Consider the following 17,805-nt stretch of genomic DNA (forward strand, 5'->3'; position numbering starts at 1 on the left):
CTATAATACAGAATTATAGAATTATTGCAATTCTATTATATAGAATGTAATTTGCTGAATTGGGCAAGGGTGACAGGTTTGCATCTTGTGCTTTTCCAGCTGCAGCAAAGGAATTTCCGAATTTAATGAAAGGACAAACATGAGGGGTTCAACAGAAGTAAAGAAAATCACAGAGAAATACAAAAATCTGTACCCTCCTCAGCTATCTCTGTAGTACTTACCACAATAATAGATTAGTGCCACAGGTTATGCAGGGTAAAACATAAATCTGCGGTGTTTGTGGAGATGAAAATTGTGAGTCAGCAAAGAGCAGAGTTGAGCACTGTTACCCACAGAGCTGGTGGGCTTCCTAGATAGTAATTTTTTTTTGTAAATGGTAGGAAAAATAAAGACAGCAAATAATGCCTGCTCTTCTTCAGGCTTGCTGCATGAGTTTATAGTATAGCAGAAGGTAATAGTATATTGCTGAGAGGCAATTTCTAGATTTCAGGGCAGTGCCTGTGTGAGGTGTGCAGCAAGGTGAGAGTAGTATGGAAGACTACTCTGCTTTAAAATGACAGTTTATTTTTGTGATGCCGTGTCCTGAATGCATAAATGGACCTCATCACATCTGTACCTGGGATCTACCCTTGACTGTTACGTAGAGTACATCCAGTTTTTCCTTATATCTCTGTGCTTTAATATAAATATCTGCTTAAACTATGTGGCCACTTTATTGCTTTCCAGCAGGCCAATGTGGTGTAATTAAACTGTTATTAAACTTTTAGGCTTACAGAAAATTTAATTAATTTTCAAGTTTCACAACAAATCATATCACAAAATACATTTTTTACTGCTTTTGAGAATCACTCATTTTTTTTACAGCATGCCTGCTACATTTTTTATAACCCAGGGACAAACCTAATACAAAAAATAGTGTAGTGAAAGTGTTTTATTGTTCCCTTTAGCTGTTTTTCTCCTTGCCAAAGACAGTGTATAATTCTGAAAGAATTTTTTTTTCCTCTTTTGCATGAGTGATCCAAATAAAATTTCATGAGAGAATTTTTATGTTGTTATGCTCACAATTTTAAATACGTAAAAATAGCCTTAAACAGCCTTAGCAACTTCAGATGTGCTCTTCTTGAAAGAGAGAGCGTGATGGAACAATGAAATAGTGAGAGGGATTTGGTTTCTGGAGAAAAATAATTATTTGCTGCCCTGCAATAATATGGTGGGACTGATGGATTTGGATTGCCTGCTGACACTCGTGAGGAGGAAAGGGAGAATCTTATTGGTGAGGTGAAGTGTGCATTTTACAGCAGGGAGCAGCATTTAAATCTTAAATCTGCCACCCTTCCTTTGTTTTGGGAAGGTTTTTAGTCTTCCAGTTAGAGGGTGAGGAGGCTCCTCCGTTGTTTCTCATCTCTTCCTGCCTGGCTGTGAAACTGAGATTTGACTCTCCAGAAATGGAATTTTTTTTTCCCATTCATTGCTGAACGTGAGGCAGGAGTTATTTCAAGGTTTTAGGTTTATTAAGATTTAACGGTGGTTGATAAATATGAATTAGTTTGTTTCTAAACATAGTTGTAACGTTACTTAGGATTTAGAAGAGCTTTGTGTCTTGAAAAAAAGAAGAAATCTTTTTAAGCTTGTTAGCCTGTGTAGTTCCCATTATTCCATTGCACACAGATAAGCACTGTGTAATAAGCTCTGCATTCACAGAGCAGCTTGAAAGGATGTATGAAGTTGGTGTTTTATGTCAGAGCACGGAGTTGTAGGACCACAGCCTCTGAAGGTGGGAAAGCTGCTCTGCCCATGACTCATCAAAAACTGATTCACATCATGAGAAGGCATAACTGGGAATGCACATTTTAACACTCTTCTATGACTTCTCCCTCAGATTTACCTCACATATTTATATTGTAGCTGAGGGGTTAAATCCTAACAGTAGAAGAGGTTTTGAGGTCGAGAATACCTTGAGCTTTTGAACATCGCTGGGGCTTTTTAACAGAAGCATTATGATAGTTTTTGTTTTTATATTAAGGAATCTCTAAATGTGAAACAGTGAAATGAAGGAGATCTTGAACAGCAAGACAAGAGGGGTTTTACAGTTTTTGATGTGAACAGCTAAGGCTGTTTGTAAGAAGTGTAGAGAACTGCACAGAAGTTACAAGGAAACTCTCAGAAACTAGGAGAAGTGCATTAGTATTGGCCGTAAAAAAAAGCAAGAAGAGATACTGATCTAAAATGTATTGATTGCAGCTGTAGTCCTGAATGAGTCCTTTGCATTTTGCAATCAATAATTAAGCCAATTACCAGGTCTGTTAGGTGTGCAAGGGACTGGATGACAGCACAAAGCAGCTCAGTGTGCTGCTCTGCAAAAACAGCTTCTGGGAACCACACCTTGGAAAAGGCAGCTTGGAAAAAGAAGAGTAAAGTAAAGTTCAGGTGTCCCAAAATAGAATTCCCTTTTAATTTGAGATATCTGACTTGGGGCCACTAAGGCCTAGTTAGTTGTGCAGTTCCTGATGCTGCAGAAGTGATAGTTTTTAGCATAGCATGTGTCTGGTTCTTTTCCTTACTGTCTTAGTACATTTATTATATTATAATTGTCTTAGTACGTTTATTAATGGTCATTCTGTAGTCAGAATGGAGGAGTAGAAAGGAACCTGTATTTCTGAAAAGGATGGAGCAAACATCTCAGCAGCCTTGAAAAAGGAAGAGAGTCATGTTATCAGAAATGTTTGGGGAACAAACAGAGGTCATCAGCCCCATCAAAAATCCAAACACACTCTTCAATATTTAATTCTCCTGGGAGTATCTAATTGTGTTTTGAATGACTTTGAAGGGCTGTTGTGCACATTTATGATTGTGTGTGTGTGTGCAGGGAAAATGGTTTCTGGCATCTGTTCTGAATGCATTCATCTGTAATTTTAATTCATACTTGCCTGGTCGTCTGGCCTGAAATTAGTTAGGATGATCAGAAGTGTTTTAAGATTTGCTGTGGTTTTGTTAAATCCTCTCCAATTGCCTGCTCATTGATATGTGATGGTTCCATTTTAAGCCATTTTTATATTTGGAAAGGAGCTGACTGCCTCAGATGAGGCTTTGCTTGAATATTCTGAATAAATCGTTATTTTGGCTGGACCATGGGGATGCATGCCCTCTGCTATCTCCCACCCATACTTTTTTTTTTAATGACACTTTTTTTTAAATTACACGTCATTTAGACATCCCATGGCAGTATATCAGCAGGTGGTTTTGGCACCTCCGTTGGTGTCTTTAAGGAACCCTGTGATCCATTTCACACCAAAGAATTAATAAAAATCAGATACTTGACTCCAAAACTCCAGCTGGGGAGAATGGAGACCAATGTCTAAGAAATCCAGGAACCACACTTCCTCGATATGCATCTTTTGTCTCGTTTGAAGTGCTAATTTTGCATTTTTTCTGAAAAAAAAAAAGTTCCTCTGGAAAAACCTCTGATCCAAGCAGTGGTGTGCTTTTCCTGACAGAGGCACAGTGAACCCTTGCTCTTCTGTTCTGTCAAGTACTTTTTTTTTTTTTCCCCCTACTGGTTAACCTTAAATTACAGTTGTTTTGTAAAAGCTTGGGAACATAAAATCTTGTATAGCACCACGTGTGCTCTTAACAGGAACAGCTTCCACTATCCACTCACAGAGGCATTGAACAAGTTGGCTGAAATGCTGTGGGAAAGTAAAGTGGAGTCACTTCTAGGCAGCAGTTTCAACAGACAGGAAACTGTGTTTCACAGGTCATTTATAATAATAAATGCCATGACAATCTAGAGGTGTAGCAGATGCTCTATGATTATGTTTTCTTCATGACAGAATAAAAATGAAATGTCATTAAGAGTCTTTATTTTCTCAAGTTAAAGAACTGGAGTTACTTAAAATTAATTAAAAAATTAAATATTGAAGTCGATTATTAAGATATTTAAACTATTATTTAACTATAAAAGATATATTAAAATAATAATTTAAAAATTTTAATTTAATGCTCTTTTAATAGCCTTGAAGCTCAAAACCCTGATTCTGGATGGAGACTGTTCATATTTGAGTTGTTACAGGGAACAAAAGCAATGCAGGTTTTTCCAGAGAATTTTTTAAAAAACAGGTGCTCTAGTGGCAAAAAATGGATAGGTAGGGTAGTCATCATATCTGCAGATAAATTTCAGAGGTGGCAAATAAACAATGAAGCATTCACAGGGCTGTGATGTGATATTGAAAATTCATCACTGGCTTGTGCTTGGGAAAAAGCGCTGGCAGAGTGGTTGATCTGGGGCTTGTGAGGAGAGTTAACTCTGAGAAACTATCCATTTGGCTAATTTTAAGTCTTAATTTTGCCATGAGCTGATCACAAGGTAAACTGTTGACTCACTGGGATAAAAAGAGCCTAGAAACACGGAATTTTGTTGCAGAAAGTTGCACCAGAGCTCTTGTAACCAAAGCATGCTGAGAAAGATGAAATATTTTTTACAGGTTTGGCTGAGAGGGAAGTAGAACTAAATATAAACAAAATACCCTGGGACAGAGTAACAATCCATGTGATATTTTCATATTGCCTGGCTTAATACACTGATATGTTACAGAGATTCTGACCCAAAATTAATCAAATCAAGCTCATACTGCACATGAGCTCAAAGGAAATTATTATTCCTTTCCTAGGATGTCATAGTCTTAGGAGAAACAGTGACAAAGGAAAGATGATAAAACTTATTGTCTCTTGGATGTTATTTGGAATGCCAGTAGAATAGGGTTCCTACGTGGGGAGCATAAATTAGATGCTGAATGGGATAAGTTTGAGGAGATGGGTTCCAGTGCTCAGTTTCAATTATGGTTATAAAGGCAAAAATGAGAAGTCACATCCTGTGATTGCATAAATGGCTAAAGGCAGTGTATTGGCACCCTGTTTTACCAGCCTGAAATGTACCTGGGCTTGGCAAGGCTGGATCTGGAATACTTGAGTTGTTTTTACCAGACTGTGAAATGAGTAAAGACTGGAAGGGATAACTGAAGTTTTCATTCAGGGAATTTGTTCTTTTTTGCAAGCTGCATTGTAATGAAAGAAGGAGCCAGCTGAGTATAAGGAAGATACCTTGGCTGTTAATAAAATTAATTAAACTGAAGTTTAAGTGTAGAATTGGATATTGACACTGCTAACAAGTGTTAACATTTAAAAAAAAAATCACCTCAGAACTCAATATTAGGTGATCAGAGACATAAATTTGGAGTGCACTAAACTGGCACAACCTGAGTGTTAAACTAGTAGACAACTAAAATGTGTATGCAAAAATTCATTAAAATAGAATATCAAAGCAAGGGGTATGAACAGAGACCTGAATCTGGTGTTTAGATGTTATAAGTCCAGGTTGTGTTTTTCTCAGCTGTTTTTAGAGGGGGTATTAGGAAGTTTGTGAGCAATGAACTAGAGCTTTTAGTTTGCTCCTTTATGAGCAAGTGGAACTGGCAGCAACTGTTCTGGTATTCAGATGAGCACAAGTTGGAATACCAATAGATGATGGTATGTCTGAGTTTCTGCTTTTGCTCCTTCCAGGACAGAAAGTGGAGACAAAATAGGAATTGCCAAAATGACTCCTTATATATCTCAGGCAAACAGAAATTGACTCTTGGATATTAATAGAGAAAATCCATAAAACATACATCAGTGGAGGGAGAGGGAAAAAAAATCCTGTTGTCAAATTCTATTTCTTAACTTCCAGTGGAGGACCTTTAGAGATGAAGTTACTTTCACTTTAGACTTACCAGAGAAAGATGTTGACATGTCTCTGAGAAATGTTGAAAATCAGAAAGAAAGAAACTTCAGCCACTTCCACTTTGCAGAAGGAAGTGGGAAGATTCATCTTATTTCTAGAAATGACTGTATGGAATAAAAGAAACTGTTCACAAAGAATTTGTGTGAAGGAAAAAGGAGAGATTAATAAACATCCACCTCGATAAAACATGATGCATGGAATCATTATAAACTGTAGAAACAATTGAGCTGCTTTTTGATGACAGAATTACAAGGCAGTGTGTGAGGTTGCTTTGACTGGTGGTACAATTTTGTGCAATGTCTCATTTTGGTCTACTAAAAGCACATGTGGCTATGCATAATAAGAGAATTTTGATGGCATTTTTTTTTTTAAATATTACACTTCATTGTCCTTTTGATGTAAGTTTGAATTGCACTTCCTGACAATCAGACTTAATGCTACACGGGTTCAGTAGAGCAGGGTTCAGTAGAGCACTAATGACTTGTCATTGCTTCCTGCTTTGGAGTTGTCTTTTCTCCTGAATAAAACTAGTCATACAAAGATCTTTTCAAAGAAAATGGCCTTTCTGAGAATGAATTGATGGAGAAATCCGAAAAGCCTGCGTGCACCAACCACATTTATAGAGAGAATTTGGAATGTAAGATGTCAAAGATTTTGAGTGATACAGTCAATGCAAATATCTGGATATCTGAGCTAAACATGTTTTAAAACCCTGTTGCATGTTCCTTGTATTTTAGGGCATAACTTCTGTGCAGAGGGACACAGGTGTGGTGAAAATTCAGAGTGCAAGAACTGGAACACAAAAGCTACTTGTGAATGCAAGAACGGGTATCTCTCTGTTCAAGGGGACTCTGCATATTGTGAAGGTAAACAAAATATCCAAAGACCCATTCCCTGAAAAACTTATTCAAAAACAGGGCATGGAATAAATGGTAGATGGATGGATTTCAGTGTAAAGTTGGGTCTTGTGGTGGTGGATATCACAGGGGACCCTTTTTGTGTTCACAAATGGGAGTTGAAGGTTACAAGGTGTGCTGGGCCACCCTGTCCATAGGGATATTTCACTGCTGCAATTGTCCCTGCACACCATGGCCATGCTGCCATGACAAATTCTAAACCACTCTTTTCCAGGCAATAGCACCTGCCTCCTAAACTGTTTTCTAGAGAACAGAGCCTTTATAAGATGCACTGATTTAGAAAGTGGGAATTGTGCAGGCGTTTGTAAGAAGAGTAAGTGTGGAGGAGTGCTGAGGCTGGGATATAAAAATGATGACCTGCAGTCCTTCCTGAAGCACTTCTGTGGGACAGGTGCTTTACTGAAATGCTTCTCCTATGATACATCAGAGACCTATTTCTGAGAAGATTGTAGCTGAGGTAGTTCTGTTCATGTGTTTTGCCATCGCAGGAATGAATGCAGCATTACTCTCGTTTTTTGTTTCTCAGTGTTTTCCAGAGCTTGTTATTCATAGCTGTGATGTACTCCTGGGAAAATGAATTGATGATTCAATATATACCACCTTCCTTCCTGCCTTTGCATTGTGGGTTGGGTGTTTTTCTAATACTCCTGTATGTCAGGCTGCAGTATTTAATCTTTTGACCATCACAGGAAGTTTTTGAGCTACTCTGTAGAAACATATTTCCCTAGATTGGTTTTGCAATAGTACTGGTGATGGAAGGGGATGGTGTTTTTTGACAAGCTGTCAAAATGTAGCATAAGAATTGAAATACTGAGGACTAAGGATGAAAGAATAAAAAAAGACATGCGTGGATTGTGCTTAAATGATCCTGCATTTGTAAAAGGGCTTTTTAGTGTATGCAAGTGAACAGGATGGCTTGAAATAGCAGGTTATAAATGTGTTCAGTAAAGAGCAGCTTTAAATCTTATGGTATTTAGTCATTTCTCTACAAACAGTAATTTGAATGGTCCTTAATATTCACTTTCAGTGGCTGGAAAAACAGTTCCCACGTGTGTTCTTAAAGGTAGGCAGCAGATGTACTGTGTATAGAGAGAAACTTTTTTGTGCAAAGAACTGAACAACTGCTTTATACGTACTGCAAGGACTTCTCAGACATCAGAAGACAGGCTGTTTATTAGCTACGAGACATAATCCAGTATTAGCTGGGGTCTTTTTTGCTGTTTTAAATAATGACAGTGCTTTGTATTCCTATTCACCTGGACACACACAAGTCTGTCCCTTTTTATTTTCCGGTAGAAAAAAATTTAAACATCTTAACCCAAGTGATTTTGGGGATATTGGCAGTACATTAGTGGTAGTGATGGTGGAAAAAGGAGCTTTTTAAAAAGAAATTAGCAGGAAATTGCAATGTACCTGGGTCTGTTTTGCATAAATTTTTGGAAGGGCAAATTAAATCCCTGATTTGTGTGTGTGTGGGTGAAACATTAGGCAACAGAACAAACAGCTCTTTTGCTGCCTGAGACCATGGGACAGAGGAGAATGTTGCTTTTCTGCATTTTATGGAATTATGTATTGCTAGAAGGAGTGGAGTTCTCTGAAGGTAGCACAGAAGAGAGGCCCTTGAGCAAGGGGAGCTACAGTCTGTGACAGGCTGATTAGCCAAGAGGTGACTCCTTTCAGCCCTGTGAAGAGCTTCCTTTTCTGCAGAATTCCTCTTTCTGCCTCTCCAACCTCATTCCTCTCCTCTACGTGTTTAATCTGCTAAATAGAATCATTTCATAGTTGGCTGTACAATAGTCTCAAATGCACAGTGAAGCAGTGATTTAAATAAATGAGGACAAAGCCACGTGTCTGAAGGTACAGTTTAGTAGGAGGTTGATACAGTGTAGGGGTGGATTTTCTCTTTTACTGTTTTGAATTTCTCCGTGTAAGAATTAAATACTCAAAACACCTGAGCAACAAATACCAAATGTCCAAAACACCTGTGGAAGCAAGGAAGCGCTCATGCTCAGCAGTAGTTCTGAATTTGTCTTTGTCTTTGCTGAGCCTTTAAACTTAAGACATGTAAGATTACTGTTTGAGATGGAAGATTAAATTATTTCAAACTCGTGATACGTGCTGGTAACTGGCACCTCAGTTTAGAGTGCTTCAGATCATTAACTTAGAGATTTCCAGATTTCTCATCTCTTCCAGTGTGCTTGAAGTAGTTGTGCATGTGAATTGTGTTGTATAGTATTATTTTACCTTACCTCTGATTTTACTGTTATTTCTGCTTGCTCTTACTCACACACTTTTATCTTGCTGGAGTTTGGCATAATTTTAATTTTGTCAGATCTCTGAAGTACCGTGTTTGAGTCTTCTCTGCTTTTTGATAAGTATTTTTCTCTTTTTTTTTTTAACTTTTCATATTCACATTAGCAGTACAGTGGAAAAAAAGAATTAAAAGGATTCTAACTTTTATTGGAGAATTGGCATCAACAAATTTGTAAAATAAATAATAAAAAACCTGAGAGGCTTTCACTATTCATTCTCAGCAGCTACTTTTCAAGTACTTAGAAGCTTCTTATGTCAAGATGTACGTACAGGATAACCACTCACTACATGCATTCCATTTTTGAAATAACAGATGCATTCAGGGAAGACAGCTTCTGAAAGCAAACAAGTAAATGAAGCTTGTGATGAATGAAGGAGATAACTGGAGATTCTCTGTGTTGTATAAAAGCAATATATTGTACTTAGAAACGGAAAAGTTGGGCTTTTTCTGTTTTTCTGACATTTGGGTGCTTGTCTTGCATATGTAAAAGAATCAACCTATGGTAACACAAAGAACAAGGAACCTTCTAGCAACAACTTACATGCTTGAGCTGGAGGAGCCATGTGAGTAAACTTTTTACTTACTGTACTTAGAAAGGAGTTTCCCAGGGCATTAGTCCACGGTTTTCCTCTTCCCTGAGGAAGCCACTCTGTACACAGGGATAAATCCTGGGACTCATGCAGGTGAGCCAGCCAAGTGCAAGGCCTGCAGGACTCCAGTGTTGTGTATGCACACTTGCAGCTCTGGCTTCTCAGATGGATAGATGGACACCTGTGCTGGGCACTGGAAGATGTGTGTGTGTGTTAGTACCACGTGGGGCAGCAGCTTGTGGCCAAACCAGGGCCAAAATGGGGAATCCATCTGAGCCTGTCTGACTCCAGCTGTCCCAGGTGTGTTGTGTGATGTGTGCAGCAGACCTGTAAATGCTTACACACTTTATGTGCTTCTTCAGAGTGGAACAACTCTGCAGTCTGTGACTGCTTTGCAAATAATAGGGCAGGACAGGGAACTAAGAGGCAGGAAAGTGTCAGGACATGGAGTCTGAAGCTCAGAGCTGATAAAGAAAGGAGAATCAAGCCTCATCAGCTGAAAGCCAGGCTTGTTGCTAGCTAGCCTGCTGATGCTCGCTTTTAGATGCTAACAGGCAAAGGGGTCATCTCTCCTGAAAAGAATTTTTGCTGTATATTTCACAGAAAAGGGGAAAATAATATTTCTCTGCCACATTTCAGCTCCCTGTTTTTTATTACCTTCTTAACTTGCAACATTTACAGCCCCTTCCAACCTGCCGAGTTATGTTGGTGCAAGAGTGATTTTCACCTTGTTACTGTTGGGATCAGATCCATTGTGAGTACTACTAAACTCTGAATAGATAGCACAGGAAAAATGCATGCTGCTTCTCACTGGCAAGGGTGCCTGGAACAAGGAAATCAGCACTAACCTTAGCCATCCTTTATGGCCCCAAGAAGCATCTCATGGAAGTGGTGCAGTGGCATACCACGAGGTGTCTTGACATGTTGCACACCCTGTGCCCAGCCAGTGTCACCAGAGAATGGTCTGTGAAAGAAAAGATCCATTGACTGAAGTGGACCTGCAAGATGAATATTCTCATTTTATGACTGTGTTGTGTTCTTTCCCCGTGTACCTAAGTGTGCTCTCCAGGATGATTCTTGTATGACCTGACCCTCACCTTCGTGCTGTTGCATCAGCTTAAAGAGTGATGGATGAAACAGCTTAATATTTGTAAAAAATCACTGAATTTTTGAACCTGACAGAATGCTTTAGAAGCACATGTGGCTTTCAGAAGGAACATGACTCAGTTGCTCCCTTCTGTGCTCTGAAAGTGTTATTTAATCTGTTGTTAACAAATTGTTGCTCATTTCAAAAAAAGTCACATAAGCTTTGAAATGCTGGCCAAATTCAGAAAATCTGCCTACTTTGTGTTCTGAGGAAGAGTTATAATGACTTTACTGGGCTTGGCAGATTTTGGGAAGATGAAATAAAGACGAATGGAAGCTTAGGGAGAAAATGGAGTGCTCGTTTTCCACTGAGCATGGATCCAAGCATGCAGCATGGGGGCCTGGCAGAATGTCTGCCTGGTGGGCTTGAAATCTCAGGACTTTGTTGCTAGCTATTGCAGAAGTAAAACCACATTTAATTTCCTTGTAATTTGCAAGTACAATCCAGACACATACAGTGGTCTTTATTGCTTTCAGTTTGTTTTTTTTTTCCTTTGAACTAGATACCACATGTAGTCAGGAAATCCTTTACAGAAAGATAGATTTATAAGTATCTTGAAAACATCTGTTCTGAAGGTACATTTAGTGTAGGTTTTGTCAGAAAACGTTTGTTTTCTGAAAGTCGCTTATAAAAAAAATTACAACACACAGAAGAAGAAGAAGATGGGTGTTTTTTTTCCCCCATTGTTGCAGAGATTGGGAAAAATTAACCTTTTTCAGTGTAAAGATTTAGTTCCAAATATAGTCATAACTATCAGCATGCTTTAGTGAGGAGAAAAGTTTACTTCTGTTGCAAAACATAGTGGAAAAAAATCTTTCATCATACAGCGAGGATTCTGTTGTAGTTTTGAAGATGAGAGAGTTTCATAAAGCTTCACCTCTAATATTTAATCCTTTGACTCACCACATTCTGTGTATAAATTAATGTTCAGTGTGCAGTACTTTTCTCAAGCTGTTTGAACTGAAAAAGGATAAACCCAGTCCTGCATATGGCCCTCAGAGTAGAAGTCTGCTGGCAATCCACTGAGGTTTCACAGCTGCTGTTTTTCTTGCTCTATAAAATAAGGTGAATTTTGTTGAGTTTTCCCTTCCTCCTCTGTAGCGATTTCACTGCAGCTGCTCTAACTTCACCACACTGTGGCTTGGGGAGGTGACATTAACATTATGTGGCACCACATAAACCTTCTGTGTGGCAGTGATGTACAACTGTGGTTTTGGGCGATGTCCATCGACTTGACTTCTGGGTCAGCTCTTAATGATAATCCTTCTGCTTGCTGCACTCTCAGAAAACCTGCACCACAAGACATCTGTTCCCTGCAGATGTTGTTCTGTGTGCTATGATAAACTCACATCCTGTGCCTAGGTGTGAGGATACTGATACATACACAGAACTGTGCATGCTTCAGGTAATTTCATGAAGTTGAGGAGTTGCGGCAAACATTGATGGTAAATGCATTGATTTTTTATTTTTTTATTTTCTTCTGGGCAGAATCCATAGAAAAGGGGAGGGCAGGAGAGGAAGCTAAAAGTGTCACAGTCAGATCATCATCTCTGTCTCAAGGACAACATTAATGGCAGTTGTTTCAGTTGGGGCAAAGTCCTCAGGGAGATTTACAAAGCAAAACCCAAACATCCAAACAACCCCCTCTGCCTTTTATAAACCTATAACTTGATGCCAGGATGCTTTTTTAAAACTTGGTATTTTCTTTGAAAGACACTTGTTAACCTACTTCTTAAAATTTCACCTACCTGACAGGGTCAAATATAAACTTCTACTATGTAAGTAATCCTATTTATCAGTGAAAGTCACTTCTCCTGGTGATATAATACAAATAATACATTTGTCCTGCCTACTGTTTCCATAGAGAGACACTTATTATTTAAAATTATACCCTTAACCATCACATGAACTCAAGTTCATCTTTTATAACATGATCAAAAGGCAGGCACTTGTCAGTTGGTGTCCTGCCTTTAATGAATGAGGCTGCAGATTCCTTGTGCTATGAGCTGCTAGTGGAGGAGACTGAATTAAAACCAGAATAGACCCTTTTCCCTCTCAAGTTCATTGAATGGTGGTAAATTCAAGGCAGAGATTATGTTGCTCCCAGTAGAGAGAAAGATTTTGAGCAAAATACTAAGATTTTTATCTTAAGAAGATTCAAGGGTTTGTTGGAAGGTGATGTCTGTGCCTTATATGGCTCTGGATTGATTATTTCTGTTACCAAAGCTGCTTTTATGTTTACAAGTTAATTAGTTTAAAATTATATTCCAGCTACAGAAACCTGGAAAGTGGAATTACTTGCCATCCCTTGGAGTAACTTTAGTTCTTTTGGTGCAATGTCATGCTGAGATTTATATGAAAATAAATTCTAATTTCTAATAAGGTAACCATATGTTTTGGTCTTGTTGTAATAAAGTGTCATAAATAATTATGGCTCCCAAGGAATTCAGGCTTGCAACTGTCAGTTCTTGTGTTAGTAACTTGCATTTGAACAAATCATAATCCTTGCTGTTAAAGGAGAAAAAAAAAAAATCTTCACCCCTTCAGGATGGCAATGAAAATCTTGCTCTGAGACTGTTGAGTTTTTTGTCCATATGAGGAGATTTGGGATCTTGTGTCCTCAAATCAACAAATGTTCTCACATGTCAGGGTTGCATTCTTCTGAATTGTACAGGATAATATGATATGTAATATATAATATAATTTGATAGATGGGTTAAGGAAAACCCAGTGCCATGTTGTTGGCTACTAAGTCAGAATCAGTCAGAATCTGACTTAAAAGCTGACCAGTTGGAGAAGAAAAGGCTGTTGCCTGTTCCTTGGGTGCCATGTAATTATCTTTTCCACTGTAATGACCCTTGGTTGTGTGCAGAATGGGAGCCTCAGACAAAGTTTATTAGAGGAGGCCTCCCATCGAGTCAGGAGGTGCAGGAAGGTTGTAAATGAGTTGTGAATCTGCCTGCTTCAAAGCTTGTGCTGGCAACAGTAGAGCAACAGGTCTGGTTTTGAGGCTGCCTAAATGTTGGTGTGGGTGGGTCAGAAGAGGGAAACAAATGCACTTGTCCTGCAGGAGGATCTATTACAGCCTGAAATGAACACCCTCCACCCCTCACCCCTCTCAACTTTGAGAACACAAGAAAAAACCCTAATTTGCTGGAGAAACCCAGAGGAAGGACACGGATCTAAGGCTGGGGAATGTAGAGACCAGAGGTAACAGATGCAGTGAAGTGAGTGTAGAAAATCACTTTGTTCAGGTTTGTATATGGATGTTAGGGATCTTGGGGAAAAAATAGCATTAAACTCCTCAGGAGCTGTTCTCATTGCCATGGTGTCTCAAAGAAATGTTTTTAAAAACGCTTTCAAGCAATTTCAGCTGCTTGGGCACAAGTGTGTCTGAGGCTGAGGTGCTTCCCTGAGGAGATGCTGATCCAGAAGTGGGGAGTGACCCTGGGGACACTGTGGCACTTTGCCTGGCTGAGATGCCACATCACCCCTTCTGGGAGGGAAGGTAACAGATGAGAGACTGACACCTTTACAGAGAAGGTGACAATGAAAGGTGAAGGCTTTGGGGAGCCAGGAGAACTTACAGTGTCCAGGCTCTGTAATACAGGTCAAAATACAGCAGCTTTGCTGCAGCCAGAAAAGAAACATCTAGCAGGTATTCTGTGTTGATCACTTGTGTGATTGATCTTAAAGGATTTAATCTATCTAAAGTTTGTTGCTCTTTTTGGTTTTCTTCTGCAGCTAACCAAAAATTGCTCCTTTCTCCCCACAGTTGTTACAGATTTTTTGTTTTTGAAACTACTGAAGGGAATTGGAATTTTATCATTCAGTAAAAAAAAACCCAACAAGCAAAACCAAATGGAAGGTATAATTCGCCTTATTATAAAAATATTATTTTAAGTTATTTTTTATAGCAAATATGTTTTGCCCTTGGTGATAACATAGCTGGAGGCTGCTCTAGTAAATATTAGCTATTGTCTTTTCCTTTTGTGTGAATAGATTTTGTTTCCAGGAGGAGGTAAACAAAATTGGTTTTAAAAATGCAAGAGTGTCTAAACCCATGACAAATGTCACTTTATACTGACACATTTTTCCCTGCAAGATTTGGTGAGGGACTTACTGGTTTGGTTCTGGGTATCCAGAGTTAATGTGCATGTGAAAAACAAAGCACAGAAGTTAAGAAATTATTGGAAAAGACATTATTGCTAACCTCAGGCTTTGCTCTTTGCTTTGCTCTCTACTCTTTTTTTACTATTTCAGCATGCATATTTTTCATCCTTGACCAGCATTTCTCCTCCCGGCTCCTGTTCAGATGATTTGGAATTGAGTTGTGTGCTGATGGTACAGGCTATGTCTGTATTAAGTGCAGTCTATTCTGAATTTATTAGAAGGCATTGAGCTTTTGACATTATCCAGATGCAGCAGGGATACACTGGCATATAACAATTTTAATGTATTTAGACAATTTTAGACAACAAATTGAATATACGTAGACGTATTTCTTTTTTACATATTTGTATCAAGTTTTATTTTCAAATACAAATTCAGTTAGTTGGGGTTTTTTTTAAACACAGTTCATTTATTTTTTTAAACATGTTCATAGATTTATTTAAGCAAAACAACAACATATTATTTATTGCGTTGCACGAAGGGACGTATTTGAATTGAAACTAAAAAAAGGCTGCTTTTTTTTCACTTGCATCATTCTAGTAAGAAGAGGAAGCTGGGCCCACTTTGTATGTAGGATCTGTGTATTTAGTGGTGTGTATCTGGGCAGGTTTGTCTGGTTTGGATTATTGCCTGGAAACTGGGATAACAGTGGTAGCAGCATCCCTTGTTGTTTTGCCAGGGTAGTGTGAAGTTTACTGGATGCAGGTACTTTATAAGGAACAGCACAATAATACCACAAAATCAGCCAAAGTAAGTGTAGAAAAGTAATCAAACTGCTTAGGTAGCAAGAAGTAAGTTGGGGTTTTTTTTCCAGTTTTATTTTCTAAATGTTATTGACAGCTGAGGGCAGATGTTCTCTAAAATATTCATGTACAGATTTAATTTTTAGGAAGAGAATTCCTCTTAGTCTGTAAGATTTTTGACATAGAAATCAATTTAATTTAGGTAGGTAGCTGCCTCTAAAAAAAATCTCAAAAATGTTTTTTTTTTTCCTAACACATCTACCCTTATTTAATGATTTGCTTTTGTGTACGTGAATCTTTTTGGAGGCTGGTAAAAAGAGTTACAAAAAAAATTAGAGTAAGGATTTGATTTAAATGATCGAAATCAGTACAAATGTATGTGCAGCATCTACAAAGGTAATCTTTATATTGATGTTAGTTTCCTGTTGATTTGCTGACTCTTAGAATGGTTTTAGTATTCAGTGTTTTTTTCCAAAAAAAAAAAAAAAAAAAAAAAAAAAAAGTATCTTCTCATTTTTCCAGTTGGTGTATCTGTTCTTCATGTCCAAAGCATAAATTTCAAAATACCCTTTGGGCGTTCACTAGAAAATTATTCAGTGTCTGTCCTTATCCACTTTCTTTTAAATTTTAATTTTCATTTCTAAAGTAGAATCTTAGTTTTCCCTTCTGCTATGGATATTTTCTGATTAATTGCATTATATTAACCTAATTTTTTTATTGCTTCTGTTGAGGATGTTTTTGCAGTGTTTGTAACTTGCATTGTGTATATATTTTGTCCTGAGCCCACTTGCTGAAGCTATATGTGCCTTATATGCATAAGGCATATGACATGTCCCTGTAGGCATCACTGTGTTTTGATAGTAGAAAATTATTTTCTCTCTGCTTACAGGCTTGAGAAAGTGCTTGAAAATAATTGGGATAAAATTCATCATGCAAAAATGCAAACTCCTTTTTGTCTCTCATCTTCCTTGGGATTGTTTACTTCTCATTTTCATTTTATTATTTTGTTTCCCTAATTCTTATGATTCATATTTTCCCTTCAACCTTTCACCAAAGGCTGTGTCTGTACCTCTTGATAGCTATTAGTGCTGAGATGATTATATGAATACACAGTAACATCTTGTCTTGGTTTGGAAAGACAGGTGTCTGTCTGCCAGGGAAAGTTGGAGCTTCTCTTGGAATGAAGAATGTAAACCCCCTCCCACCAAATTATTATAATTCTGAAATTAAGGGGCTTTCAGGCAAAGATATGGGAATGGGAATAACAGTTCTTTACTACGAATATTAAAAAATACAAATGTAGTGGTACAAAAAAAAAAAACAAACCCAAAAACCCTGACAGAGTCAGAACACAACTTGACACCCTGTTGGTCAGGGTGTTGGTAGCAGTCCAACCAAGTCCTCCTGCAGTGACAGATGTGGTTCTGTTGGAGCAGAGATGATCCCATAGAAGGGTCCAGTGGTGCTGAGATGGGTCTGGTGTTCCTCTGGGAATCCAGTGCAAACAGGCTGTGCTGGTGTTCTGAATGCCAGGTTTGATCCAGGTAGGAATGCTGGGCTCCTCCCCCTGGGTGGAGCATCCCCCATGGGATGATGGAATTGTATCAGCCCTGCAGTGAGCCTCCATGGCCCATTAAGAGAAAATATCCCTATCCTGGAGGGAGGATGGGTCGTGGAAGAGCTAAAGAAAGCACCTCCCCACCTGGTTTCTACAGATGGCAATAGAATACACACTTATGGTTACATATTACAACCCAAGACACATCTTCAGATTTGAATGTGAGGTGCCGTTAGCTCAGAGACATGCTGTGTTGTGCAGAAACAGAGAACATCCAACTTGCAGAGAGCTGGAAGGATCCCTGTCTGCCAGGGGGCTGGCTCCAGGCATAGCAGGTTTTCCTGGGGCAACAGGTGGGCCACAAGTTCCCTCTGCCCCGTGCTGGTGCCAGGACTCTGTGCCTGCTGCTCCTTCTGCTTCCCAGGGAGGAAGTTAAACCTGCCCTCGTGGTGTGGGTTCAAGGAGTAGCTGGTGCCATTCCCCCTTTTGCTGTCCCCTCAGGAGAAGAGCACTGAAGGTTTTGTTCCCTAACTTTTGAGTCCCCCCTATCCATGAGGGAGTAAAACAGTTTTGTGCAGAGTTGCTTC

At 38.7% G+C, this 17,805-nt stretch overlaps 1 protein-coding gene across 1 annotated transcript in view; it reads left to right on the forward strand.

Moving 5' to 3' along the window:
- NELL1 (neural EGFL like 1) overlaps positions 1-17,805 on the forward strand; it is a gene marked incomplete at its 5' end in the record, with an annotated part of 282,538 nt that overhangs the window by 81,731 nt on the left and 183,002 nt on the right. Inside the window, one exon of the mRNA XM_083862654.1 lies at positions 6,514-6,642. Within this exon, the coding sequence (XP_083718780.1) occupies positions 6,514-6,642 (129 nt within the window). The remainder of the gene's footprint in view (positions 1-6,513; positions 6,643-17,805) is intronic.

Source organism: Zosterops lateralis, assembly GCF_965231275.1.
Source record: "Zosterops lateralis genome assembly, chromosome: 6".
NCBI classification, from domain to species: Eukaryota; Metazoa; Chordata; class Aves; order Passeriformes; family Zosteropidae; genus Zosterops; species Zosterops lateralis.